A 26846-nucleotide genomic window follows, 5' to 3' on the forward strand; every position below is an offset into this window, starting at 1 on the left:
CCTCATAATTTGGGACCAACAAAAAACAGTTAACTTCTTATTTCTACTCAGTTTCTAGGACATCACTTTAATGTTTTCAAATTTTTTAGACTTTCAGAAAAGCTGCAAGAAGAGTTGGGGCTCTGGTTCTTGACAAAGGCCCTTTCAGGGCTGAACTTGCAAACTGTGTCACCTTGAGCCTCTCCTTCACTCACTTCCAAAAGAACATGAATGGGAAGGCTACGGAGTCAGAGCGCTTGCTCTCAGCACTGACTAACAGGAGTTGGAAAAAGAACTTCTGTTCTATCAGCCAACTGCACAAACAGCCTGCTCTCCTGGGACAGGTCTCCCGTGGCAGTGAGATCAGCAGATGGGAGGATCTGTCCATCAATGCTAATCTGCATTTATGCAAAGAAGGAATCCAATCAGCAATCACAGAGGGCAAGGAGATTTCAGGTCCAATTTAAAGGAACGCTAGAAAGAATGACAATTTTACCACAGGCAAAGACATCCTGAAATTACCTAACCTGCTGGAGTCATAAAGACAAAATACATATTTTGCTGCTTTAAATCCTTCCTGGAACAAAGCCAAATATGTATATAATTCTGGGGCTGATATGCTATAATTTGAGTAATAACATACTGTTAAAACATTCTGGCTTTCCTAGCAAAGTACAAGTACTACTTAAAAACATAAAATCACTCTGAATTAGTTTTTTAAAAAAATCAGTAGGGAAATTTCTTCATGACTCATTTCCATTTGTTTAGAAAAGAATGAATGGACTTTTTGCCTTACAAAGGATAGTTTAAATAAAAACTAGCTTAGAAACAGTGAAATGGAATTTGCTTCTGGCAAATGATAGAGGTACAATTTTGTCATGTTAATTAATAATTGGCCATTTGCTGTCATCCCAAATGTGCCAACCCTCAGGAAGAACCATATCCTTCTAATTATGCTTTATACACTCCAGGATAAACAGGAACCTTTAACCAACAAAATGCATCAGATGACCTAAGTGTGAGATGCTCACCAGAGAGAAGAGGTCATTCTGTAATCCAAGTCGATCCACCGGGGGCAGAGAAAGGTCACGAATGCCTGGTAATAAACTTTCCAGCATGGCAGAACTGTACTGAGTCCGGTAAAACCCAACTGTTCCCAGATTTAACTGAAAAGAGCCAATAGTTAGTATTAACTACTTCCTTTCCCCTGACTTTTCTTTGGAGGCAGTGTCTCACTATATCTCGGGATGTCCTGGAACTCACTATGTAGACTAGGCTGGCCTTAAACTCAAAGAGATCCGCCTCCAGAGTGCTGGGATTAAAGATGAGCACTACCACACTTGATTAGCCACTCCATTTTTAAAAAGATTTTTTTTTTGGATGAGCATAGTAGCCACCCTGATCTACATGAGTTCCAGGATAGCCAGAGCTACACAGGGAGACCCTACCTCAAAAAAAAAAAAAAAAAAAAAAAGTAACAAAACAAACAAACAAAGGTTTTGTTCTTTTTTGTGTTTTTTGTTTTTTGAAGACAGGGTTTCTCTGTGTAGTTTTGGTGCCTGTCCTGGATCTCGGACCAGGCTGGCCTTGAAACTCACAGAGATTCGACTGGCTCTGCCTCCCGAGTAGTGGGATTAAAGGCGTGCGCCACCACTGCCTGGCTAGGTTTTGTTCTTTTGGGTGGTGACAGTGATCAAACTCACGGACCATGACTACTAAGCAAGTGTGTTCTTACTGAGCAAGTCCTGTCTTGACAAGCAAATAACAAAAGAACACATGTAAAATGAAATTATCAAGTTTACTTTGTAGAAATACTATAAAAATAGGGCTGGAGAGATGGCTCAGTAGTTAAGAGCACTGGCTGCTCTTCCAGAGGACCCAGGTTTAATTTCGAACACCCATATGGCAGTACACAACTGTCTGTAACTCCAAGATGTGACACACTCACACAGACACACATGCAGGCAAAACACCAATGCAAATAAAATAAAACACATGAATCATAAAAAGATACTGTATAAATAACCAAACAATTCCCTTTTTTTTTTTTTTTTTTTTTTCTTTTTGTTTTTTGGTTTTGTTTTTCAAGACAGGGTTTTTCTGTGTAGTCCTGGCTGGCCTGGAACTCACTCTGTGGACTGAACTCAGACATCGGCCTGCCTCTGCCTCCCAAAGGCTGGGATTAAAAGTGTTTACCACCATGTTTAGCTTTTTAGAATGGGAGGGCAGTTTGTAGCTGCAAGACTACAAATGTTTTATGTACAGTCTACTATTTACTCCTTCCTTTCCTTTTCTGAAACAGTCTCACTTACCTAGGCTAGCCTCAAACTCTAACCTCTAGCCTCAGCCTACTGGGTGCTGGGGTCAGAGGTGTGAGTGACCAAATGCGGTCAACTCTTACTTTTCCTTCCCACACTTCAGTCTTTCCTTCTTCTCCTTGAAAGTATTAGTCTAACTTGAAAGAATACAATTCAGAGCTAGCCACAGAAGGCAGAGGAAAAGAAACAAATCAATTCAGGTAAGGCTAAACACAGCTATGCCATTCTCAACTCACCTTTACCCACTGGTCTGGTTTGACATTTTTTAAAACTACATTCATCTCTGGTTTATCCATTAGTATTTTTAGTTTGGCTTGGTTGGGGTCTTCACTAGTTGAGATTGTGATAGGAACCATCCACTGAGGACAGTCTTCACCTAAACAAGAAGAGAACAAATAGAAAATGTAAAGACAATGTTACACTTAAAGAAACAGGAGGTAAGGTAGACAGAAGACTGCAAGTATTGTAACGAAGACACATTCTCAGTGTTACACTATGCTTCCAGGTGACTTGAGTAATATTAGTGCAAAGGAAAAATAACTTAATATCAAAACCACAGTTGTCTCAAAGAGAATAATGAACTCAAGCAGAGCAGTAAAGCCAACACTGCGTCTGTTGTTCAACTTGAGCAGGGAGAGTTCTCAGGTGTTTTTTTCTTCAAGGGCTCACACTGCTACCCCGGGAGAGGACAAACCCTGGGAGCCACTCTATTCCATCACTGAGGAGCCACCTCTAAAAGCCAGAGCATGTGAGAAGGACAACACTGTCTCGGCTATCAAACAGCAAATCAGACCTGGTGTCCGTGCACTGAGAGCTATTTTAAAAAGGCACACAATCAACATTTAAGTAAGCCACATGTCAAGTCACAGCCGGTGGCGGCAGTGGCACACGCCTTTATTCCCAGTACTTGGAGGGCAGAGGCAGGTGGATCTCTGAGGACAGACTGGTCTACAGAGTGAGCTCTAGGACACCCTGGGCCACACAGTGAAACCCAGTCTTGAAAAGACAAACAAATAAACAGGTTAAAACACCACTCCAGCCCTACCACTTAGATACTCCAGGTTTTAATGTTGCCTATACTGTTCTGGTCATAGGGACTATACTGAGATTACTATTTTAAAGGAAAGGAAACTTAATTTCTTCAATTTAAATGTAATTTCCTAGGTAAAATTTCATAGGTAAAAGAGCTTCCTTAATGACAGAGGAGTTATCTGAGAAGGTAGTAGTTGAGAGGTCGAACTCAGGGATTTCAACTATCTTATTTGAATTCCCACTCTTTTAAACTTATTACAGGTGACTTGAACAAATTTTTTTGTGGAGGGCTGTGGACAAGTGGGTGACTGAAACAGGGTCTTTCGGGACTGGAGAGATGGCTCAGAGGTTATGAGCCCGACTGCTCTTCCAGAGGTCCTGAGTTCAATTCCCAGCACCCATGTGGTGGTTCACAACCATCTGTAATGAGATCTGGTGCCTTCTTCTGTGTACATAATAAATAAATCTTAAAAAAAATAAAATAAAAAAGAAAGAAAAGAAAAGAAAAACAGGGTCTTACTACATAGCCTTGGTTGTCCTGGAACTTGTTATGTAGACCAGGCTGTCCTCAAATTCACAGAGATTTGCATGCCTCTGCCTCCCAAGTACTGGGATTAAAGGTGTACAGCATCATACCCAGCTGACTTTGAGCAACTTAACTAACCTATCCATACCTTAGCTTTAGCTTTGGTATGTGTAAAAGGAAAATACTACTCTCTACCTTGAAATGACACTGAGAACACAAAGTATGAACCAACTCTAGTGCTGGGTATAATGACTACTAAGAAAAGACAATTATCACTGGACTTAATACTTACTACACCCAATAACTTTAACCAAAAAAAAAAAAAAAAGTAACACAGTAATTCCTTCAAGAGTAAGACTAAAGAAATCATTTCTTCGGTATTCCAACCCTTTTTCACTCATTTTCAATAAGAGAGACATAAAATTTTAAAGACTGGGGCTGAACAGATGGCTCAGCAGTTAAGAGCACTGGCTGCTTTTCCAGAAAACTTGGGTTCAACTCCCAGCATTCACATTGTGGCTAACAATTGCCAGTAACTTCTATTCTAGGGGATATGATGCCCTCTTCTAGCCTCCTTATAGTACCTGCATATAGTTCATGCACATACAGACCGGCACACATATACATAAAATAAATTAAACTCAAAGTATAACTACACAAAAAATAAATAACATGGTATTATTTACTCTTAATTTGAAAAACCACTAGTAAGAACCCAGAATTTACTGATCAGCCCATCTTTTTTCATAGCTGAGGACCGAACCCAGGGCCTTGCACTTGATCAGCCCATCTTATAGCATGCTGCTCACCCACATATGGTCCACTGGCACAGAACTTCTTTTGAGACAGCCTCAGCACTCTGTCATCTTCTACCTACAGAAGCAAAGTAAAGGCTGTAATAACAATGGTGACGGGGGAGGGGTGTTTCTGTGACAAAGACAGACAGTACAAACAAATGTCTTATGTGATACAGATGAGGTACTAACGAACAGAAAAAAAAGTCACTCTTGAGGGAGGGGATCTAAGCCCACCCCTAGCTGATAAGCAGCTGCCCTGGGGTGGGAGACGTTGATTTTCTTCAGATGTGTGGCCCCTGTAGGTTGTGCATGCTCCAGTGGCTGGCCCTATAGCCATGTGCATACAATGAGTTATTTAAAAAAAAAGGGGGGGGGGGGACATGAGGGTGGGAATGGGATGTGTGGGGAAGAGTTCTGGGGATGCAAGATACATTGTATATATGTATAAAACTGTCAAAGAATAAATTAAAAAGTCAATCTTTTTTATTTAGACCACAGAAGAAAAACAAATAAAAGGGCCTGTTTAAATGCCCTAGAGACCAGCTCTCAATATATACACAAAATAAATTTAAATATAGTAAAACTTTTCAAAGACCAATTTCTATGTAATATGACTCCTCTGAAGGTGTGTAATACTCAGATGAGAGAAATTCCTAAAAGCAATTTATTTGTCTTTAAAAATATACAGAACAAAAAACCAGGAGTGCCAATGCCCACCGGTAATCCCAGTTCTTGCGAGTGGGAACCAGAAGAGTAAGACTTCCAGGTCGCCCTTGAATATGCTACACAGTGAGTTGAAAGTTAGCCTAGGGGGCTGGAGAGATGGCTCAGTGGTTAAGAGCACTGACTGCTCTTTCAGAGGGCTGGGGTTCAATTCTCAGCACCCACTTGGCAGCATATGACTGTCTGTAACTCCACTTCCAGGGACCTGACACCCTCACATAATGCACATGAAATAAATTTAAATAAATAATAAAAAAAAGAAAGTAAGTAAGCCTAGACTTGTTCAACTCCCCCCAAAGTATACACAACAAAGAAAACAATCAAATTGTACTACTCTTTATAGAAAAAGATTGTATCTAGAGTTTTTTCCCCACTTTATTAGATTAACAGGTAGATTCAATATTCAAAATTCAAATCTTAGACTGCTACTTGTCAGATGTAAAAGCAATACACATCTTTTTTCAAAGTACAAGTTTGCAACAAAACACAAATGTGAAGGTGAGGGTGACTGCAAATAACTAGAAAACCCAAAGTAGTTTTAAAAACTACTTTGGGTGAGATGACAACTCAGCATAATGCCTGCTACGCGAACACCAGGACCTGAATTCAATCCCCAGGACCCATGTACAAACTGGGGTGTGAGAATGAACACTTAGAATCCAGAGTCTGCAAGGGAGAAACAGCAGAGCCTGGAGCCTACTGACCAGTCCACCTAGTCAAACTGTCAAATCCCAGGTTCCAGTGAGAGATCCTGTCAGAAAACCACGTGTACAGCCCCTGACCTCTATCCGTTACCACCTGCATGCACACACACACATGCACACCTACACCATGCATTCAACCCCAACCAGAGGGAAAAAAAATCCAACCAATAGACAGTCATTTTCCTGACTGCTCATCAACATTACATTCTGGGATGTTTCAAAGAGCACACAAATACCAATGTACATAAAATACAAATAAATAGATTATTTAAAGAGCACACAATATAAAAGATTTGAACTTACTTAAATTAAATGTAAACCTAGACTAAAAAAATGACCTTAGTAACTAACTAAGTACAAGAAACAGAAATGAAATTTAGGCATAGTGTCACAACCTTTAATCTCATTACTGGGGAAGAAAAGGCAGGCAGATCTCTGGAAGTTTGAAGCCAGCCAGAGCTACATAGGAAGACCATGTTCCCAAAACCAAAACAAACAAAAAAGAAAAAATAAACAAGCAAGCAAACAAATAAGAAAAAAGAAAAAAGGTTGAGCTGGGTGGTGGTGGTGCATGTCTTTAGTCTCAGCACTTGGGAGGCAGAGGCAGGTGGATCCCAGTGAGTTCAAGGCCAGCCTGGTCTACAAAGCGGGTTCCAGGACAGCCAGGACAGTTGCACAGAGAAACTCTGTCTCAAAAAAGAACAAAACAAAAACAATCAAACAAAAATTTACAATTAAGTAAAAATATTTTTTAAAAAAGAGGTATTATGGGTTATGGATATTATGCATTCTAGAATTTAGGAGATCCGGGCCAGCTAGGACTGCATAGCGATAACCTGTTTCAGAAAAATCAAAACAAAACAAAAACACATTTGTACACACTCATTGGCTAGGCATTGGGACAAAAACTAATAAAAACAAAGACAGCAAGACCTTGAAAGTATCTGGATAGAAAAGTAAAATGAATTTTTAGAGTACTGGGAAGTGGAGAATTACTGTTCTCTGTTGTAACTCATGTATTCACTGAAATCTACTTTTTATTCCCCCCACCAAGGCAATGTAGCTTTGGCTGTCCTGGAACTCACTATGCAGACTGGGCTGGCCTAAGACTCACAAGAAGTCTGTCTACGTCTGCTTCCCAAGTGCTGGGACTAAAGGTGTGTACCACTACACCAGGCAGGCTACTGAAGTCTTACAAGGGTGCTGAGCCTAAAGAAAAAAAAAGTATCATCTAATAGTCTTCATTAAGTGTAATCATTAATAAGCTTACCAGTGTTGAGGAATGAAATCCTCAGAGAAAAAACAGTCATCTTATCTTGAGCGCTAATACTCTTTTCTGTTTTTTCAAACCATCTGGCTAGGCTGTCCTGAAACTCCTGATTCCTCCTGTCTCACCTAAGTCCAGAGATTACAGGGATGAGACACCACACCTGGCAGTGCAAGGGCTTCTTATGTATAGGTTTACCTGTTCAGCTTCCACATAAATGAGAGGGAATCCCATTTGTTTGGTCCAGGTATTCATCACAGCTGCTATAGGTTTACCACTGGCATTTTCCAAACTTTCCCAGAGATCCTCTAGAAGGAAAATGAAAATAATAACCTGAAATGTTTATGTTTCTTTCCTAAATCAGAAAATTCATTTAACCCTTAATATTGCATGGCTTACCAACTGTTTTCTCTAGCACACAGAGGGTCAAACAAATGCCCCACCCACAATGCTATAACTAAGTAAATTCTTTTTTTTTTTTTTTTTTTTTTTTTGGTTTTTCGAGACAGGGTTTCTCTGTGTAGCTTTGCGCCTTTCCTGGAACTCACTTGGTAGCCCAGGCTGGCCTCGAACTCACAGAGATCCGCCTGGCTCTGCCTCCCGAGTGCTGGGATTAAAGGCGTGCGCCACCACTGCCCGGCTCAAACTAAGTAAATTCTACTCTAAAGAGTATTTCAGGGGACGACTCATTTGGTACAATTCTTGCCATACCATCATTCACACAAAAAATTGAATTGGGGCCTTCAATCCCAGCATTTGAGAGGCAGAGGCATGAGGACATATCTGAGTTTGAGGCCAGCCAGATCTACATAGTGAGTTCCAGGACAACCAGACTATGTGGGAAAAGCCTGTCTTTAAAAAAAGAAAAGAAAAGAAGAGGAGGGGAGGGGAGGGGAGGGGAGGGGAGGAGAGGGGAGGGGAGGGGAGGGGAGGGGAGGGGAGGGGAGGGGAGAAGAGAAGAGAAGAGAAGAGAAGAGAAGAGAAGAGAAGAGAAGAGAAGAGAAGAGAAGAGAAGAGAAGAGAAGAGAAGAGAAGAGAAGAGAAGAGAAGAGAAGAGAAAGGAAGGAAGGAAGAAAATTAGGAGTAAGCTTATAAGCCCCCAGTGCTAGGGAAGCAGAGACCAGAGGGGTCCTGTCTGTTGACCAGCTATACCAGCCTAGCAGATGAGGTTCAGGGAGAGATTCTTTCTCAAAACAAGTAAGATAAGCCGGGCGGTGGTGGCGCACGCCTTTAATCCCAGCACTCAGGAGTTAGAGCCAGGTAGGATCTCTGTGAGTTCAAGGCCAGCCTGGTCTACAGAGCGAGATCCAGCACAGGCACGAAAATTACATGGAGAAACCCTGTCTCCAAAAAAACAAAAACAAAAACAAAAAAACCAAGTAAGATAGACAGCAATTGAGGAAGATATTGAACATTGACGCTTGGCTTCTTCATGCATGTATGTGCACACACCCTTGACACAAACAAAAAACAACTGGACTTCTATTCTAAGATTAATTTAATCATTCTGGTCAATTAGGAAAGTTAAAAATTATCATAAATGAGACAAACAGATAAGTTCAAACAAAAAGAAATCAAAACAAAGTCACAGAAATATGTTTAAGCTCATTAAACATTCGTTGACAAATTTAAAATCCATTATATCCATTCAAGTAACCTAAGTTAAAATATATATTCAACGTTGCCAGGCGTGCAAGTTAGGCTGGAGCGATGACTCAATGGCTAAAAGCATGTGTTGTTCTTGCAAAGGACCAGTTTCCCAACAGTCATGCATGGCTGGTTACAACAACCTATAGCTCCAGCTTTAGGGGGATCTGATGTCTCTGGTCTTTGGGGACTCATGCACATGTATAGATATGGACCCACATACAGACACATACACATAATTAAAAACAATCAAACAAGCAAAACAAAACTAGGGTGGGGCTTGTAAGTAAAAGCACTTGCTATACAAGCCTGACACCTGAGCTCGACCCTCACCTTTAGTGACAGAGGAGAATCAACTCCCAAAAGTGTCCTCTGACGTCTACATTTGTTGTATGGGCGCGAGCACGTGAAAACACACACACACACACACACACACACACACACACACACACACACACACACACACACGGTGATGTTGCTGGGTGTCATGGAACACATGAGGCAGAAGCAGGAGGATCCCTGCATGTACAGGGAGAACCCCGTCTACATAGCTGGTTCCAGGACAGCCAAGACTACAGAGGTCACTGTTCCCACACACACCCAAAAAAGAAAAAAAAATTAAATTTAAAAAAGAAAAAAGAAATCAATAACAGCACAAAAAAGTACAGAAGGATAAGGGGATGATAGTAAAAACATAGGCAAGAGCTAAAGTATTCAGGGCAGTATGGCTTACACAGAGGTATGGACCTCAACATGAAGAGAATTACAATAGGAAGTAGCACAGTACTTGGGAGAAGCAGCTTCAGCCTTAGCTTAGGAGACGAACAGAGCGAAGCCACAGACTGGGTCAGTAGGCAATCACGAAATTCTAACAGCTCACAAAGTCGTGTATTTGGGGACTAGTGATGAGGAAAGACAGAAGGCACTGCAATTTTTGCAAGAGGACGGTTTGCAAACTCATTCACGGCAGCCCAAGCATACAGGAATGACAACCATCTTTCATAAACAGCTGGAATAAAAACATTAAGTAGCCGGGCGGTGGTGGTGCACGCTTTTAATCTCAGCACTCGGGCAGCAGAGGCAGGTGGATCTCTGTGAGTTCAAGGCCAGCCTGGTCTCCAAAGGGAGTTCCAGGAAAGGCGCAAAGCTACACAGAGAAACCCTGTCTCGAAAAACCAAAAAACAAAACAAACAAAAAACATTAAGCAGATTTTGTTATTCAAAGTGTAGTCCGTGATCTGCAAATAACTCATAAAATGACCTTTGTGTGTAAAATAACATTTTCTCTTCAGCACCCCCTTGTCTGGTGTTCAGGAATCAAACCCAGGGCCTTTATCTGTATTTCTATCTCAAGTTACTAGGTATTATCTTGGAGGCCAGGGTGCAGCTCAGGCTGGAGGAGTATGTGCTCTGCATGCGTGAGAGCCTTGGACTGACCTCCAGCTCGACAAAAAGAGGAACGCAAGGATGGAGACAGAGATTAAAACAAAAACTCCAAGATTACCTGTGGAAGCATTCTTTTGTTGGAACTTGGTTAAATACATGTTCATTCCATTCTTAAAGTCCTGAAAAAATATAATTTTTAAAGTCAAGTGACTCAGACCTCAGAATTTATAGTAGACATGCACATTAGTCAAAAGTAAATATACTCAAATACTACAGTAACAGACATTGAAAAACATATATCCTTCTGAAGCCCACTACCTTTTATCTAAGAGTAACTACCCTTTATCTTCTATCTTTGCTGGGGTGCTTTTTTTTTTTTTTTTTTTTTTTTCTTTTTGAGACAGGGTTTCTCTGTGTATCCCTGGCTGTCCTGGAACTCGTTTTGTAGACCAGGCTGACATTGAACTCACAGAGATCCACCTGTCTCTGCCTCACAAGTGCTGGGATTAAAGGTGTGAGCCCCACCCACCCACGCAGCTCTACTTTTGCTTTTAATGTGGTGCCTTTATTTATTTATTTTGACAGTGTGGTGGTTTGATTGAGAATGGTCCCCACAGGCTTGTATGTTTGAATTCTTGATCCCCAGTTAGTAGAACTGTTTGGGAAGGATTAGGAGGTGTGGCCTTCTTGGAGGAGGTGTGGTACTAGGGGCAGCCTCTGAGGCTTCAAAACACTCTTGCCATTCCCATTTAGCTCTATCTGGTGGCTTTGTCTCAAGAGTAGAGCTGTTAGCTGGGTGGTGGTGATGCATGCCTTTATTTCCAGCACTTGAGAGGCAGAGGAAGACGAATTTCTACGTTTGAGGCCAGTTTAGTACAGAGCAGTTCCAGGTCAGCCAGGGCTGCACAGAAAAACCCAACCTCAGGGGGAAAAGGGTGTGTGTGTGTGTGTGTGTGTGTGTGTGTGTGTGTGTGAGAGAGAGAGAGAGAGAGAGAGAGAGAGAGAGAGAGAGAGAGAGAGAGAGAGAGAGAGAGAGAGAGAGAGAGAGAGAGAGAGAGAGAGAGAGAGAGAGAGAGAGAGAGAGAGAGAGAGAGAGCGCAAGGTCTTAGGTAAAGCCCCAGTGAGAGAGAGAGAGAGGGAGGGAGGGAGGGAGGGAGGGAGGGAGGGAGGGAGAGAGAGAGAGAGAGAGAGAGAGAGAGCGTGAGAGAGAGCGCTAGCGCTCTCTTAGGTAAAGCCCCAGTGCCATGCCTGCCTGTTGTTATGCTCCCCCATAATGGCGACAGACTGTAAGCCCCATTAAATGCTTCCTTCTAGAAATTGTCATGGTCATGGTGTTTTGTCACATCAATAGAAAATTAACTAATACAGATAGGGTCTCACTATGTAGACCAGGCTGACCTTGAACTGAGAGATCTTCCTGCCTCTGTCTCTCCAGTACTGGGATTACATGCCCAACTTCTAAGTTTTATACAAGCTTCCCATTCTTACCACAAACATTCTAACTTGTATAGCATTCTTCTAGGAAACTCTAATAACCAAATTTTTTAAATTAAATTTCTAGGTAATTTTTAGTTTTAGACAAACTGATTTTTTAGAATTTAATTTTAAAAACCAGATCAAGGGGTAGGGGATTTAGCTCAGAGGTAGAGCGCTTGCCTAGCAAGCGCAAGGCCCTGGGTTCAGCCCTCAGCTCAGGGTGGGGGGTGGGGGGTGGGGTGGGGGTGGGGGGTGTTAAAAAAACCCAGACCAAATTTTTGTGCATGCTTTAAAACTATGATTTCAGGGCGTTGGTGGCGCACGCCTTTAATCCCAGCACTCGGGAGGCAGAGGCAGGCGGATCTCTGTGAGTTCGAGGCCAGCCTGGGCTACCAAGTGAGTCCCAGGAAAGGCGCAAAGCTACACAGAGAAACCCTGTCTCGAAAAACCAAAAAAAAAAAAAAAAAAAAAAAAAAACTATGATTTCAGGATTGGAAGAAAAAAAAAATTTTTTTTTACCTGATCTCCGATGTAGTCATGTAGCATTCGGATAACAGATGCACCTTTGCTATACGATATAGCATCAAATATCTCATCAACCTCAGATGGATGGCCCACACTGACCTGGCAGACAGTGTGATTCAGGGTTATGACAGGAAGCAGATAGCCTGTAACACTGAATTACATAAAAAGCTTTCTAGGAAAACCCTTCTAACGCTAATATTCTTCTGCCTTAACTTACTCATGAAAGTATATGACAACCCTTAACAAATAAGAGCAGTTAGCTTAAGACAGAATGTACAGCACAATCACTGCTGCAGTCCAGTATAGGGTTAATCCTGACTCTCCTTTGATGAAAGGCAATCTGTTCAAGCTCCATATTTCTTGAGTGTGTCTGGAGAGAATACCACGATGAAAACAATTTGATTTCTTCCACAAATTATAAAGGTTTAGAATAGCTGTTCTCAACCAATGGGTTGTGACCCCCAAGCAGGGGTCAAGTGACCCTTTCACAGGGGTTGCATATCAGATCTTGCATACCAGATATTTACACTATGATTCAATAATAGTAGCAATATTACAGTTATGATGTAGCAACGAAAAAAGCTATGGTTAGGGTCACATATAAAACATGAAGAACTCTCTTAGAGGATGGTAGGGTTAGGAAGGTTGAAAGCCAGTTTAGAACACTGGTTAAATACAAAGCAGGATAGTGACTCCAGTACTTGGATGCAAAATTTATAATCTACAAGAGCTACCTACCCACATACAATGATGCACCTCCTTGCTCTTAGAAAGCAAATACACGAAAATCACCCATGAGTTTTAGGCTAGCCTAAGCTACATAGTGAGTTTTAATCTAGCCAGGGTCACATAGCAAAATCTTATCTAAAAACCAAAAATAGGGGGCTGGAGATATCACTCAGTGGTTGAGAACACTGACTATTTTCCAGGGGACCTGGGCTCAATTCCTAATAGCCACATGGTAGCTCACAACTGTCTGTAACTCCAAGATCTGACACCCTCACACAGACATACATGTAGGCAAAACACCAATGTACATAAAATAAAAACAAATTTTTAAAAATGGTCGTAAAAAAAAAAGGTGTACAAGGTGGCCTAGTGGGTAAAAGAGCTAACCATATAATACTGACAAGTTCGATCCTCAAAACTTACAGTGGAAGGAGATAACCAACTCTCAGAAGCTGTCTTCTGATATCCACACACATACAACACACACACTGTGGCATGTGTTCCCACCAACATAAGAAAATAATAATAAGCAAAACAAAGCCAGTTGTGGTGATGTACACCTTTATTCCAAGTACTCGGGAGGCAAAAGCATGTGGCTGAGTTGGAGGGGGGCAGCCTCATCTACAGAGTAAGTTCCAGGATAGCCAGGGCTACACAAGGGAACCTTGTCTTGAAAAACCCAAAAGGAAAAAAAAGAAACAAAAATAATTTTTTTTTTAAATCACAATCTATTAATAATGAAAGTTAAAAAATAAACAAAGAAAGTACAAGAGGAAGGCCAGGCCAAGAACTAGACAAAAGCACTGTGCGTTGATGATACTGAACTATGTCCAGATTGTTGAAACCAGTTGTGGTATTGCTCAATAGACATGGTTTCCTCATTAAATGCCCAGAGTTCCTGCCTCTACAAAGACAAAATTTATTCCCTACCTTAAAGAGAAATGTTATTTAGAATTTATTCTTATCAGTTCCAAGCATGGAAATATGAGCTAAAAATAAATCATCCAAGGGAAGTCACCCATGCAGCTTTTCCTTTCAGAATTCTAAGCATCTTGAGACATAATAAATTATACTTATTTCACTATAATGGTTGGAAAGTATAGCTCACTTCAATAGGATGGCTGTTATCTAAGGCGTCAAGTTCCTGGGCCCGAGTATAATCTGCAGAAACAAACTGAGTCCAGATATCATACTCTGGAAAGCAGTGGTCTACACAAAGATACTCAATCCAGGATGCAAAGCCTTCATTCAACCACAGGTGAGTCCACCATTCCTAAAAAGAAAGAAGTAGAAACAAGTGAAGGAAACAAAATAGTAGTCATTCCATCTTTTGAGAACCATGTCTCCCTTCTATTATACTTGAAAAATTTGTACTTTAATAACCTAAAATTCAACAGAAACCAGCTAGTAAAGAACCCATATTTGAGAAAAGAATTTTAAAAGAAATGCCAACTGATGGTAACATGGATAAAGAACTTCTTACTGCCAGAACTAAAAAGGAGGAAGAGTTAAGTGTACAGAAAGGGAAAACAGAGCACATATGCAAAGAACAGATAGACAAACCTCACAGTGAAGAAAAAAAAAGTTTATTACTTGATTTTTTCAATTTATGTATTTTTATTTCATGTGCATTGGTGGTTGTCTGCATGTAAGGATGTTGGATCCTCTGGACCTGGAGTTACAGACAGCTGTGAACTGCCATGTGGGTGCTGGGAATTGAATCCAGGTCCTCTGGAAGAGCAGCCAGTGCTCTTAACTGCTGAGCCATCTCTCCAGCCCCTACTGGGGTATACTGTTAGGATCCCAGAACTTGGGAGGATCACTTGTTTGAGTTACAAAGTGAAGCCATGGTACCTGGCCCTGCCACAGAGAAAAAAGTTCTGTTCAGGCATGGTGGCATATACATTAATGCCAGTTCTTAGGAGACAGAGACAGTGGGTCTCTAGGAATTTTGGGCCACAAGGTCTATATAGCAAGTTCTGGGTTAGCCAGGGCTAACCCTTCTCAAAAAAAAAAAAGAAAAGAAAAGAAAAAAGTTTAATAAAGAATGAGAGTCTCACTCTCCCCCACTCACGTCCCAGCAAGAACAATTTATTAAGTTCACTGCAACAGGGCATCAGGCTGGGCAGAAAACCAGAAATACTGCTTGAAGCCAAGAATTTCTCTTTAAAAAACCCAAACCAAACCACAGCTATCAGGACCAAATAAAAAAACTAAAAAATTATTCACACAATGACTAGGAGAAACAGTGACTTGGGTTTCTATTTCTAAATAAATAGAAAAATAGTACAGCCTTATAAGGATTACATAAATGTAACAGAAATGTCATACATGGCAGAAGTAGCTAAAAAGCAAACGATATTTAAGTATTTATGAAACAGAAAATTTAATCTGTTAAATGAGAATGCATAGTGAGTAGAATAGACCAAAAATAAAATCAGTAACAGATACCATTTGCAAGAGGTGGGGCGGTGTGGGGGGACGGGGTTTGTTTTAGCTTACCATGTTGAAATGGCAATGTATAGAAATTAACAGCCATACTGGTCTAGAAACAGTAAACCTTTCTATTCCATCTGTACAGAGGTAACACTATTAAATATGTGAGGTTTTATCTCTGTGGGTGTAATCACAGAAACTAATAAAGAATTCTCTCTATAATGAAAACAAATGGGTGACAGATGAAAACATTTAGGAACCACCTTTTTAGAACACAACAGTCTAATTTTCATTGAAGTTGATTAAATCTCTTAGGAGAGTAATATAAATTGAAGACAGAAGCCAGAGAACTTTTGTTGAATAATAAAAGGGCACTTACACAGTTTGAAAGGATCAAATATTTTTAATATTAGGTAATAAAAGCTGTGCCATTTAGGTATTAGTAAGGGCCTGGTTCAAAGCTACTGAACACTAAACCTTTTGAACAACTGACATCGAATAAAGACAGTTATATAAACACAGTAAAAAGTTGTTTCAAAACAATAAGCACATATTCCCTCTGCTAAAATTTATTGCTGGTCATAAACCATCATATTTTCCCAAAGCTGAGCAAAAATATTTGGTAGGAAGCAAAAATATGTGGTGGTGCACACCTTTGATCCCAGCACTTGGGAGGCAGAGGCAGGCGGATCTCTGTGAGGCCAGCCTGGGCTACAGAGTGAGTTCTAGGACAACCAGGACTACACAGAGAAACCCTGTCTCAAAAAACCAAAGAGAAAAAAAAAGAAAGGAAGGGGAAGGAGGGGGAGGGGGAGGGGAAGGGGAGGGGAGAGGGAGAGGGAGGGGGAGAGAAGGAGAAGAAGAAGAGGAGGAGGAGGAGGAAGAGGAGGAGGAGGAGAAGGAGGAGGAGGAGAGGAAACTTGGTAGGAAGTAGCAGACTTGCTGCATTCAAAGAAAAGACCAAGGCAGGGTGGTGGTGCAGTCCTGTGACCCCAGCACTTGGGAGGCAGGAGCAAGAGAATGTCTATGAGGTCCAGGTCAGCCTTGTCAGCTGGCCATTATGAGTTCCAGGCCAGTCAGGACTATATAAAAACCCTGCCTCAAGAAAACAAAACAAAATAAAACCAAATCAAAACAAAACAAAAAACAAAGAGAAAGACAGAATACAATTCCTACAACATTGGAATGCAGTCATTAACTCATATAGCTCCAATGAAATTATACTGAAAATAAAAAACTTATAACCTATAAAAAAAGCTTTAAGCAGCTAAAGTAAAGTGGACAAACTTATTTCAGAGACTGACTTTCTTTAGAAATGCTCTCAGCTAAGTCACAGTTGGAACACACCTTACTTTCTTGCTCATTTCTAATATATATGGACTTAACCTACATCCAAGTCAGGTTCAGTTCTCTGGCTATCAAGAAATTCTTTCACTACACAGGTGCCTCTAATTCATAAATATTAAACGCTGTATTTCAAAACACTAACATAATTAGCTCCCACAGATAGACTTTTATTTACAGTAAAGGGGAAACATCAGGTACAAAATACATAGAGTAACTGAAAACTCCAATGAGTTGGATTTAAGTATAACTTTTATTTTATTATATTTATTATAACTATTATTTTTATTCTTCAGATTAAAAAAAAAAAACTTTTATTCCATCAAACTTCATCTTATTTTAGGCAAATAAAAATGACTCTTAACGCCGGGCGGTGGTGGCGCACGCCTTTAATCCCAGCACTCGGGAGGCAGAGCCAGGCGGATCTCTGTGAGTTCGAGGCCAGCCTGGTCTCCAAAGCGAGTTCCAGGAAAGGCGCAAAACTACACAGAGAAACCCTGTCTTGAAAAACCAAAAAAAAAAAAAAAAAAAAAAAAATGACTCTTAACAACCACTTTAATTTAATAAAGATAAATTTTGTGTTTATACATTTCTTATCAACTAGCAACTACATAACAGAGATAACTCAAGAAACTACAGTTCTGAAAATCTCACCACACAATTCATTCCTCTTTGTCTAAGACAAATTTTTCTCTAGTTCAAATTAGTATCTTAACATTCCCTATTTGCAAACAAATCACAGAAGTTTACAAAGTATTTCCTGTTAAGCAAATATGGTCTCATTTTTGTTCTCATAACACTCTCTCTCCTCTCTTTGCTAGGGAATCTAAGGGCCTTCAGCATGTTGGGCAAGTACCTAACCACTGAGGTATTTGCCTAGCCCTGAAAAATATTTTTGCAAAACAGACTTTTTAAAAGAAAATGTTTCTTATTTTGTTTTGTGCGACAGGGTACCCTGTGTAGAACTAACTGTCCTGGAACTCACTCTGTAGACCAGGCTGGCCTCAAATTCAGAGATCTGACTGCCTCTGCCTCTCAAGCACTGGGACTAAAGGCGTGTGCCACCAACTTAAAATAAAATGCTTCTATCATCCAATTTCTTTGGCACAGTATGATAGCAAATTTGAAACAGTGAGGCCAAAATAATGTGCAGCAGGACATAGATGGATATATTTGAGCACTTAAAAATATTAAATACCATAGTAACAAGATTTCCAAACCATTGATGGGCGAGTTCATGTCCCACAACCAGAGCAACCCACTGGCGTGATGAAGAACAGGAGTTTTTTGGATCAATAAGCAATGCGGTCTCCCTGTATTTAAAAAAATAAATAAATAAAATGGTAAAAGCATTTCAATAAAAGCGAAATGAAGGAGGTTCAGGCAGTAAGTCAAGATGGCTTTATGTTAGGCTTTAGTAATATCAAGTTAATATTTTCTTGGCATTTTTAAGATTAATAGGATCCAGGAAGACAGAATACTACGTTGGTAGACTTTGTCCAACATAAGATCAAAGACATACAAGTTTATCAGCATGCTGTCTGCTGACTAGGAAGACTATGCTCATCAGGAGAGACTCAAGGGAGTAGCAGCGGAAGACATTCTAAAGTCCCCAAAAGGGCACGGAGCAGGCTCACAAAGCTTAGCTCATCTAAAAGGCAACTGAAAGTGGAAGGAAAAATTGTTTACAGACTCAGTCTCAGAAACTATGTAAGCCACATGCTTGTGTTGTGTTGAAAGACATGTAAAAATCTGCCTAGAAAACACAAGAATGAGGGAGGCTCTTCAAGTTGGGTAATAGCTGTGTAACTGCTGGGAAGGAGCCACACCAATGAGCTTCAGCCAAGGACACAGCTAAAAGTGATACACGTGCCAAATGCTCCTGTTAAAAATATTGCACCCTCAGATAGTAGCACCAGAGAGGAACATCCATCTGCATGCTTCAATATTCATAACACTCGGAGAGGCAGAAAAATGTACCCTAGAGCATAAAGCAAAAGCACTCATCTGTGAACAGAATGCAATCAGTGATTTGAAAGAGGGCAGAGTAATGTGTCATTAACATACCTATAAGTAACAAGGCCCCAGTTCTCCATGGCACCTTCATAAAATAAATATAAACATTTATTGATATATATGCATACTTTTCCTCAAAAGTCACAAAATTCAAATAAAATCATACAATTCAGCAATAAAACGAAATTTACTTTACCAGCTGCAAAGTCAGCAATAGCAATGAGATCAATTTTAGGCAGGGGATAAGGAACATTGAAGTAGTCTTTATAAAAAGGCAAGGTTTTAGCAGCAACCTATGAAAGTACAAACAAACAAAAAGCATTCTATGAATACTTTGTTATGAGTCACATAGAAATCCACAAAGGAAACCTGTTTTAAGCCAAACTACCATAAGCTTCTAGAAATTAACCCCAGGGAACCCTACTTCCTTTGAAGACTGCATTGGCCACAAGCTTTCTATTACTGGCTAAACTTGAACCCGTTTATAACCTGGTATGAACAATATTACTGTATTTTCATGATAATTCCACAGAAAAACAAAATTCTGTTTTTATATTCTCTCTTTTATCCAGATTTGGTTTGAATCCATGACTTCATGCACTGATAAACATACACTCTACCACACTCCACTTCCAGCCCTCTCTTTCCTATTTTCTAGATCATTATCTTATAAAATGTTAATCCAACATCAAGGTTGGCATATCCAAGTCTAATAAGTGAAATGAAAGTATTAAAACAATTTTCCAATTAAATCACAAATAACTGTACTAATAATTGATCAGAAATGTAAATTCCCCAACCTGGAGTTATGGACTGTTGGAACAATCCTCTTCAAGGACATTTACCTCTAGCGCAAATTTTCCTTGCTCTGCTTTGCCAACAGGGGTGTAAACACGGACACATACACCATCTTTTGACCTTGTCTCTACAAAGTCATATTCACCCACAACAAATGCCACCAGATATGTAGACATAACAGGTGTGCGGGCAAACTTCACTTCTACTAAATTTTCATCATCAGGATACGGTTTCCGGTCAATTACATTCTTCGGGGGGAAAAAAAACAAAAACAGAAAACAAACACCAACTTAGAATGTCTTAATTTTAATCCCAGTTCACCAGTGTTTTTATATCATAAAGGTTTTTCCTCTCAGAAGGAAAATGATCTGATAAAGCTTTTTCCTCATCAGGGAAGTGGTGGCACATGCCTTTGATCTCCAGGGGCAGGTGGATCTCAGAGTTCCGAGACCAGCCTGGGCTACAGAGTGAGTTCCAGGACAGCTAGGGCTACACAGAGAAACCCTGTCTTGAAAAAGCAAAAAAAGACAAGCAAAGAAACAGACCCTAAAGGTATTCATACTGTAGTGTAAATGAATGTTCTTTTTAGGGTATGTTGGAGACGAGAATGGCATTTTCTATGGAATTCTCTCTACCAGTAAGTAGGCAAAAACTACATGTTTTGCTTGCTTACTTTGGGCTTTTGGGAAAGGGTCTTACTCTGTAGTCCAGGTTGGCCTTGAACTTTCATCACCCTAGCAGCTATTAGCCCTCCAGAGTCAAGTCTAAACTCCTGGTTACAGCACATTTTAAACAAGGTGTTCCTGGACCATACCGTTTAAGTAATGAAAGCTTATCTGGTTTATGAATGAGATCAGTAATAGTAAAGAGAGCATATTAAAAATATAATCAGTCAAAAATCTAATATACTTTTTAAATATAGCTATCACTTCTAGGATTTAATGAGAAAGCCACTACTCTTACTTCAGGTAATATGTAAGGTTGTACCTTACTTATGTCCTTCGATTTTGAAAAGTAGATAATCTGGGCACGGTGGCTCATAGACATAATCTTAGTAACCAAGATGAGCAGGAAGACAGTTGTGAGTTCAAGGCCAGTTCGGGCTACAAAGTAAATTCCAGGACAGCCTTGGATATAATAGACCCTGACTCAAAAACAAAACAGCAAAAAGTGAGAATCTTGTCAGTGGCTCTAACAGAGAAGTTCTTCCTTGAGGAGAAAAAAATCAAAGGCAACCAAGGAAAACAAGACTTACTCAAAATAAAGAAAACTAATAGAAACACTTCTATGGTGTAGTACGTACTAAGCTAGGGGGTTTCACATTATCTTATTTAATAAACAAACTAAATAAATATACCAAAGACTATTAACAGTTCATTAGCACATACATACCATGTTTGATAAAGCAACTCTGTCTTTAGGAACAACCAGCGAGATATCAAAAGTTGCTTTGATAGCAGGCTCATCCCAGCAAGGAAAAGCCCTCCGGGCATCAGTAGCCTTAAGGAAAACATATAAACTTATAAATACCATTAGATTAACCTCAGAGGCTGTATGTACACACACACACACACACACACACACACACACACACACACACACACACACACCATATAAAAGCAAGCCCTCTTCTACTAATGTCTACAACTTTCAAAGATTTAATGTCTACTCTGCCAGGAAACCGGCTAGGTGCTGACTGCAAAGTAAACACAATGTTATTACCACTGTCCCACCAGCAATTATTTGGGAACTATTCTTCTAAACATCATAACAAAATGAGAATCATTTGTAATTAATTTTTGCTTTTATTAAAATATTTTAACACTGCAGATTTAACATGAATAAATAACTTTATCAATAGTGTAGACACAACACAAAACACAGAACGTGCTGGGTGGTGGCGGCTACACAGAGAAACCCTATCTCAAAAAGACAAAAACAAAACAAAAAACCAAAAAACAACCACAGAACATTTAATACCATGCTGTAAGGATTCAGATTAGGGAAAATATGAGAGAAGGTACCTCTGGCTATTATTTTAAAGTAAAAATCATCAATACAGAAAAGAACACCATGTGGGGTAATAAATAAGTAAAAATATTCCCAATCACTGATGGACTCTGCTATTTATCTAGAATGAGAATCAAAACAGATGCTCTATCAATTCCAAATAGGTCATTTGTTTAATGGCGTTCCTATACACTGGACTTTAACGTCACTATCTGGTCCAGTTATAGACCTCATTCTTTCTATAACAATTAAAAATAGGATTAGGGAGATAGCTCAGTCAGGAAGTGTGTACTGAGTTAACAGGATTACATTCAATCCTCAGAGTCTGTTTGTGGTGGTATTTGTAATCCCAGGGCTGGGAAAGCAGAGATAAGAAAAGACCTAGGGCTCCTTGGCTAGCTAGTCTAGCCTAATTAAAACTTTTGTTTTAAGCCGGGCGGTGGTGGCACGCGCCTTTAATCCCAGCACTCGGGAGGGAGAGGCAGGCGGATCTCTGTGAGTTTGAGGCCAGCCTGGGCTACCAAGTGAGTTCCAGGAAAGGCGCAAAGCTACACAGAGAAACCCTGTCTCAAAAAACAAAAACAAAAAACCCACTTTTGTTTTGTGGTATTGTTTGTTTTTCCAGACAGGGTTTCTCTGAGCAGCTCTGGTTGTCTTAGAACTGCTCTGTAGACAAGGCTGGCCTTGAACTCAGAGATCTGCCTGCCTCTTCCACCTCCAAATGCTGGGATTAAAGTCATGCACTGCCATGCTCAGCTCTAATTGAAACACACTCTCTCTCTTCTCCTTTTTAAAGATTTATTTATTTATTATGTACACAGTGTTCTGTCTGCATGTGTGCCTGCATGCCAGAAGAGGGCACTAGATCTCATTGTAAATGGTTGTGAGCCACCATGTGGGTGCTGGGAATTGAACTCAGGACCTCTGGAAGAGCAGCCAATACTCTTAACAACTGAGCCATCTCTCCAGCCCTAATTGAAACTCTTAAAAGGGGCGGGCGGGGGAGCACCTGAGGAATGATATCTGTGGCTGAACTCTGACCTGCATGAACACATGTATCTTCTCACACCTGTGCACCTGTTCACAGGAGCTGTAATGATGGTTCAGTGGTTAAGAGCTCTCATTGCTCTTTCAGAAGACCCAAGTTTGGTTTCCAGCACCCACATCAGGTGGCTCTTAATTGCCTGTAACTCCAAATTCATGGAGATTTAATACCTTCTTCTGGCTTCCTAGGGTACCTGAACTCCACATGTGTGCATGTAAACACACAGAGAACTAAAATAAAACAAATCTATTTTTAAAAGTAGGGCATGAATGGACATCTTTAATCCCAGCACTCATGGAGCAGAGGCAGGGAGATCTCTGAGTTTGAGACCACAATGGTCTACAGATCGAGTTCCGGGCCAGCCAAGGATAAAGTAGACCCACCCCTTCCACTCCTCCCAGAATAAAAGAAAGCTCTTAAAAAACATGTTAAACAATTTTTGTTTGTGTTATCTGAGGCAGATCTAAGGAAACAGAACACTTTAAATTGGATGCTATCAGGAAACAGAAGTGAGCCAGGCTGGTGATACATACTTGAAAACCCAACATTGGACAAGCTAAGGCAGGAAGAGCATGAAGAATGTAAAGAAAGACAAGCCCAACTTACACAGTACCAACAACAAAAACCTTACTGGAAACCTAACAAGATGGCTCAGCTGGGTAAGGGTACTCTGTGACAAGTCTAACACCTGAGCTCAATTCCAGGACCCGCAAGGTAGAAGGGAAAAATCAACTCCCCCAAGTTGTTGTCGGACTTCCACATGAGTGCCACAGCATATAACTATATATTCCAAGTTAAAAAACTCTTTGGGGCCGGGTGGTGGTGGTGGTGGTGGTGGTGGTGGTGGTGGTGGTGGTGGTGGTGGTGGTGGTGGTGCACGCCTTTAATCCCAGCACTTGGGAGGCAGAGCCAGGCGGATCTCTGAGTTCAAAGCCACAAAACTCACTCTTGGCTACAGAGTGAGTTCTAGGACAGTCAGAGCTTTTACAAAGAGAAACCCTGTCTCGAAACACATACATAACAAACAAACAAATAAGCAAGCAAACACTTTGGGGGTAGAGAGATGGCTCAGTGGTTAAACAGCACTGGCTGCTCTTCCAGAGGACCCAGCACCTACATGGCTGCTCACAACCATTTGTTACTCCAGACCGAAAGGTTCCAACACCCTCTTCTTTATACCACAGGCACTGTATACACATGGTCCACAGATATCCAAGTAGGAAAAACACCCATACATATAAAAAGTAAGTCAATTAAATAAAAACACAACTGTTTGTGTTCCACGGTAACTTTTTGCAACTGATGGATTCTAGGGGAGGGACAGTTATTACCTTCAGCTGCGTACCACATGGTACACCCGTCAGGCTCCAATAGATAGTTCTAACCCCATGGCCACACAGACAGTCCTGGTTAAAATCAGAGTCAGGGCTATAGAAACAGGAGAGGTTAAGAGCATGTACTGCTCTTGCCTAAGACCTGATTCAGTTCCCAGCACCTATGTAGGGGACCTCACAACCCCTGTAACTCCAGAGGAACAGATGCCTGACATCTGGGCACCTCAACCTACACACACACAACATACACACATACACACACACACAAAATAAAAAGTCTAAAAATGTATATGTATATAAAATCAGAGTCACCACGTAAAACAAAAGGCATGAATGTGAGAAAAGGACTTGGAGTGGGAGGAAGCTAAAAGACAGAAATACACCTATGAAACTGTTGAAGAACAAATTTCACAGTAATATTAAAAACCAACAATAGCAGCCAAGCACTGTGGCGCAAACCTATAATCCCATCATTTAGGAGGCAGAGGCAGCAGATATCTGTGGTCTACAGAGCAAGTTCTAGGACAGCCAGAGCTATAGAGAAACCCTATCTGAAAACATCCCCAAAAGTGAGTTTTTTTGGGTAGGTGGGGAAGGGAGTTAAATCCTAGAACAGTCCACAACCAGGTGCAGTCACCAAGTCAATCGCCCATCACCATGCCTTGGAAAATTGAAGAAATCAAGGACTTTCTGCTCACAGTCCAGTGGAAGGATGCCAAATCCGTCAAGATCAAGAAAAAGGACAATGTGAAGGTCAAGGTCTGTGGCAGCAGGTACCTTTACAGCCTGGTCATCACAGACAAGGAGAAGACAGAGAAGCGGAAGCAGCCCCTGCCTCCGCTTTGGAAGTCAAAGAGCTGAACTGAACCAGACTGCTGCATTTGACTATTAAAACCCTGCAAAGTAAAAAAACAAACACAAACAACAAAAAACAAAACAAAACAAAAGCTAGAGATGTGCTACAGCTAAAATTCGGGATAAATGTAAAGAAACAATGGCCAGGCAGTGGTGGAGCACGCCTTTAATCCCAGCACTCAGGAGGCAGAGGCAAAGGCAGGCGAATCTCTGTATGTTCGAGGGCAGCCTAGTCTACAGAGTGAGCTCCAAGACAACCAGGGTTACACAGAGAAATCTTGTTTTGAAAAGCCAAAAAAAAAAAAAAAGAAAGAAAGAAAGAAAAAAGAAACGAGCATACACAAATGTGCTAAGTGTATTTTTGTTTGTTTTGGTTTATTTTTGACGGGGTAATACTGGGTAGTTATGGCAGTTCTCAAATTCGCTATTCAGCCTAAAACAACGATAAGAACAAAAGCAATTCTGATTAAAATTCATTACATGTATATTATTACCTGGATAGATATTCTTCTCCAACTCATATCCTTTATTCCCTCTTTTTCTTTTTTAAGATTTCTTCTTACGTGTGTGAGTGCATACACACACAGCGGAGAGCATATCCTCTGGAGCTGGAGTTGTTCAGTTGCCCAATATAGGCACTAGAAACCACCAAACTCAGGTCTTCTCCAAGAGCAGAATGGACTCTTAAACAATGAACTATCTCCCCAGCCCTAGTTATCTCCTTTACATAGACAGAAAAAAATCCTGAATATAAAATATAAATTCTAGGGCCAGGCATGATGATGCACTCCTTTAATCCCAGCAGAGACATGGAATTCAAGGCCAGCCTGGTCTACAGAGCTAGTTCCAAGACAGCCAAGGCTACACAGAGAAACCTTATGTTGAGAAAAAAGAAAAGAAACAAAACAACTAACAGAATTACATTAGTGGTTGGGTCTGTGTGCACCTTTAATCCTAGGACTCAGGAGGCAAAGGCAAGAGGATCTCTGTGAGTTCAAGGCCAGCCTGGACTACCAAGTGAGTTCCAGGAAAGGCGCAAAGCTACACAGAGAAAGCATGTCTGGGGGGGGGGGGGGAACTAAAATAAATAAATAAATAAGCAAATAAATGAGAACCAAAAGGAATTACACTAGTGAGGAGAACCACCTACCTCAAACTGAGTGACAGCAGCATAGCGCACCTCTCCAGCAGGGGTGGTGTATTTACTTCTGTAGAAGCCTTTCATTTTGTCGTTCAGCTCTCCAACAAAATCTATCTTTAAGGTTCCTGTACCTGTGGTTGAAGATAAACAGAGATCTCTTTATGGAGATGTTAATAAATACAGGTATCAGAAACATGCCCTGAAGACACTATATTCAATTGGCTACTACAATGTTCAAAGCATTTGCTTTCTCAAATACTCTTTTTGGCACTGAAGAGAATACTATACTGATTGATCTAAATGGTAAACTAATTCTTAAAGTCTTGTTTAGGGTGACTGCTTAGAAAACAATTACAGTAAGTCTCAAATTACCACAATATATAAATCAAGGATAAGAAAGAAAACATTCATTATTAAATGTCTAACGCATGTTTCTGTGCATGAGACTTCCGACTTCATGAAGTTGGAGGTAGTGACCCCCTTTTTTTAGAAGAGGAAATGAGGGCTGAAAATTTAAAGTGGCTTTCCAAAGGTCATACAATAAGTAAGCAGCAAGGATGTTTTTACCCAAAACATGCTCTCTGCCAATTATACCATGTGATTAGTCTTTTTAGATAACTTGATGCACAAGAAGAAAAATGCAGTCAATTATTCTAAGCTTAAAGACAGTATTTGTTTGATCCACATAGAACACTGATGCGTATTCTTGTAAGGAATTATAGGAAAGAGCAATTATTTGATCAACTACAGGGTATAAA

The 26846-nt window shown here is 40.5% G+C and overlaps 1 protein-coding gene across 6 annotated transcripts in view; it reads right to left on the minus strand.

Annotated features, from left to right (window-relative positions):
* The window catches only part of Npepps (aminopeptidase puromycin sensitive), a 116006-nt gene that overhangs the window by 19734 nt on the left and 69426 nt on the right, over window positions 1-26846 (minus strand). For all 6 annotated transcript variants that reach the window (XM_076543256.1, XM_076543254.1, XM_076543258.1 and 3 more), the window contains 13 exons: window positions 26098-26219; window positions 21096-21203; window positions 19751-19951; window positions 19102-19198; window positions 18957-18990; window positions 18088-18202; window positions 14218-14382; window positions 12375-12479; window positions 10498-10558; window positions 7545-7654; window positions 4665-4728; window positions 2534-2673; window positions 1011-1145 (listed from right to left, as the gene is read on the minus strand). In XM_076543256.1, coding sequence (XP_076399371.1) covers window positions 1011-1145; window positions 2534-2673; window positions 4665-4728; window positions 7545-7654; window positions 10498-10558; window positions 12375-12479; window positions 14218-14382; window positions 18088-18202; window positions 18957-18990; window positions 19102-19198; window positions 19751-19951; window positions 21096-21203; window positions 26098-26172 — 1410 coding nt within the window. In that variant the 5' untranslated portion in view covers window positions 26173-26219. The remainder of the gene's footprint in view (window positions 1-1010; window positions 1146-2533; window positions 2674-4664; window positions 4729-7544; window positions 7655-10497; window positions 10559-12374; window positions 12480-14217; window positions 14383-18087; window positions 18203-18956; window positions 18991-19101; window positions 19199-19750; window positions 19952-21095; window positions 21204-26097; window positions 26220-26846) is intronic.

This window comes from Peromyscus maniculatus, chromosome 8, assembly GCF_049852395.1.
Source record: "Peromyscus maniculatus bairdii isolate BWxNUB_F1_BW_parent chromosome 8, HU_Pman_BW_mat_3.1, whole genome shotgun sequence".
Taxonomy (NCBI): domain Eukaryota; kingdom Metazoa; phylum Chordata; class Mammalia; order Rodentia; family Cricetidae; genus Peromyscus; species Peromyscus maniculatus.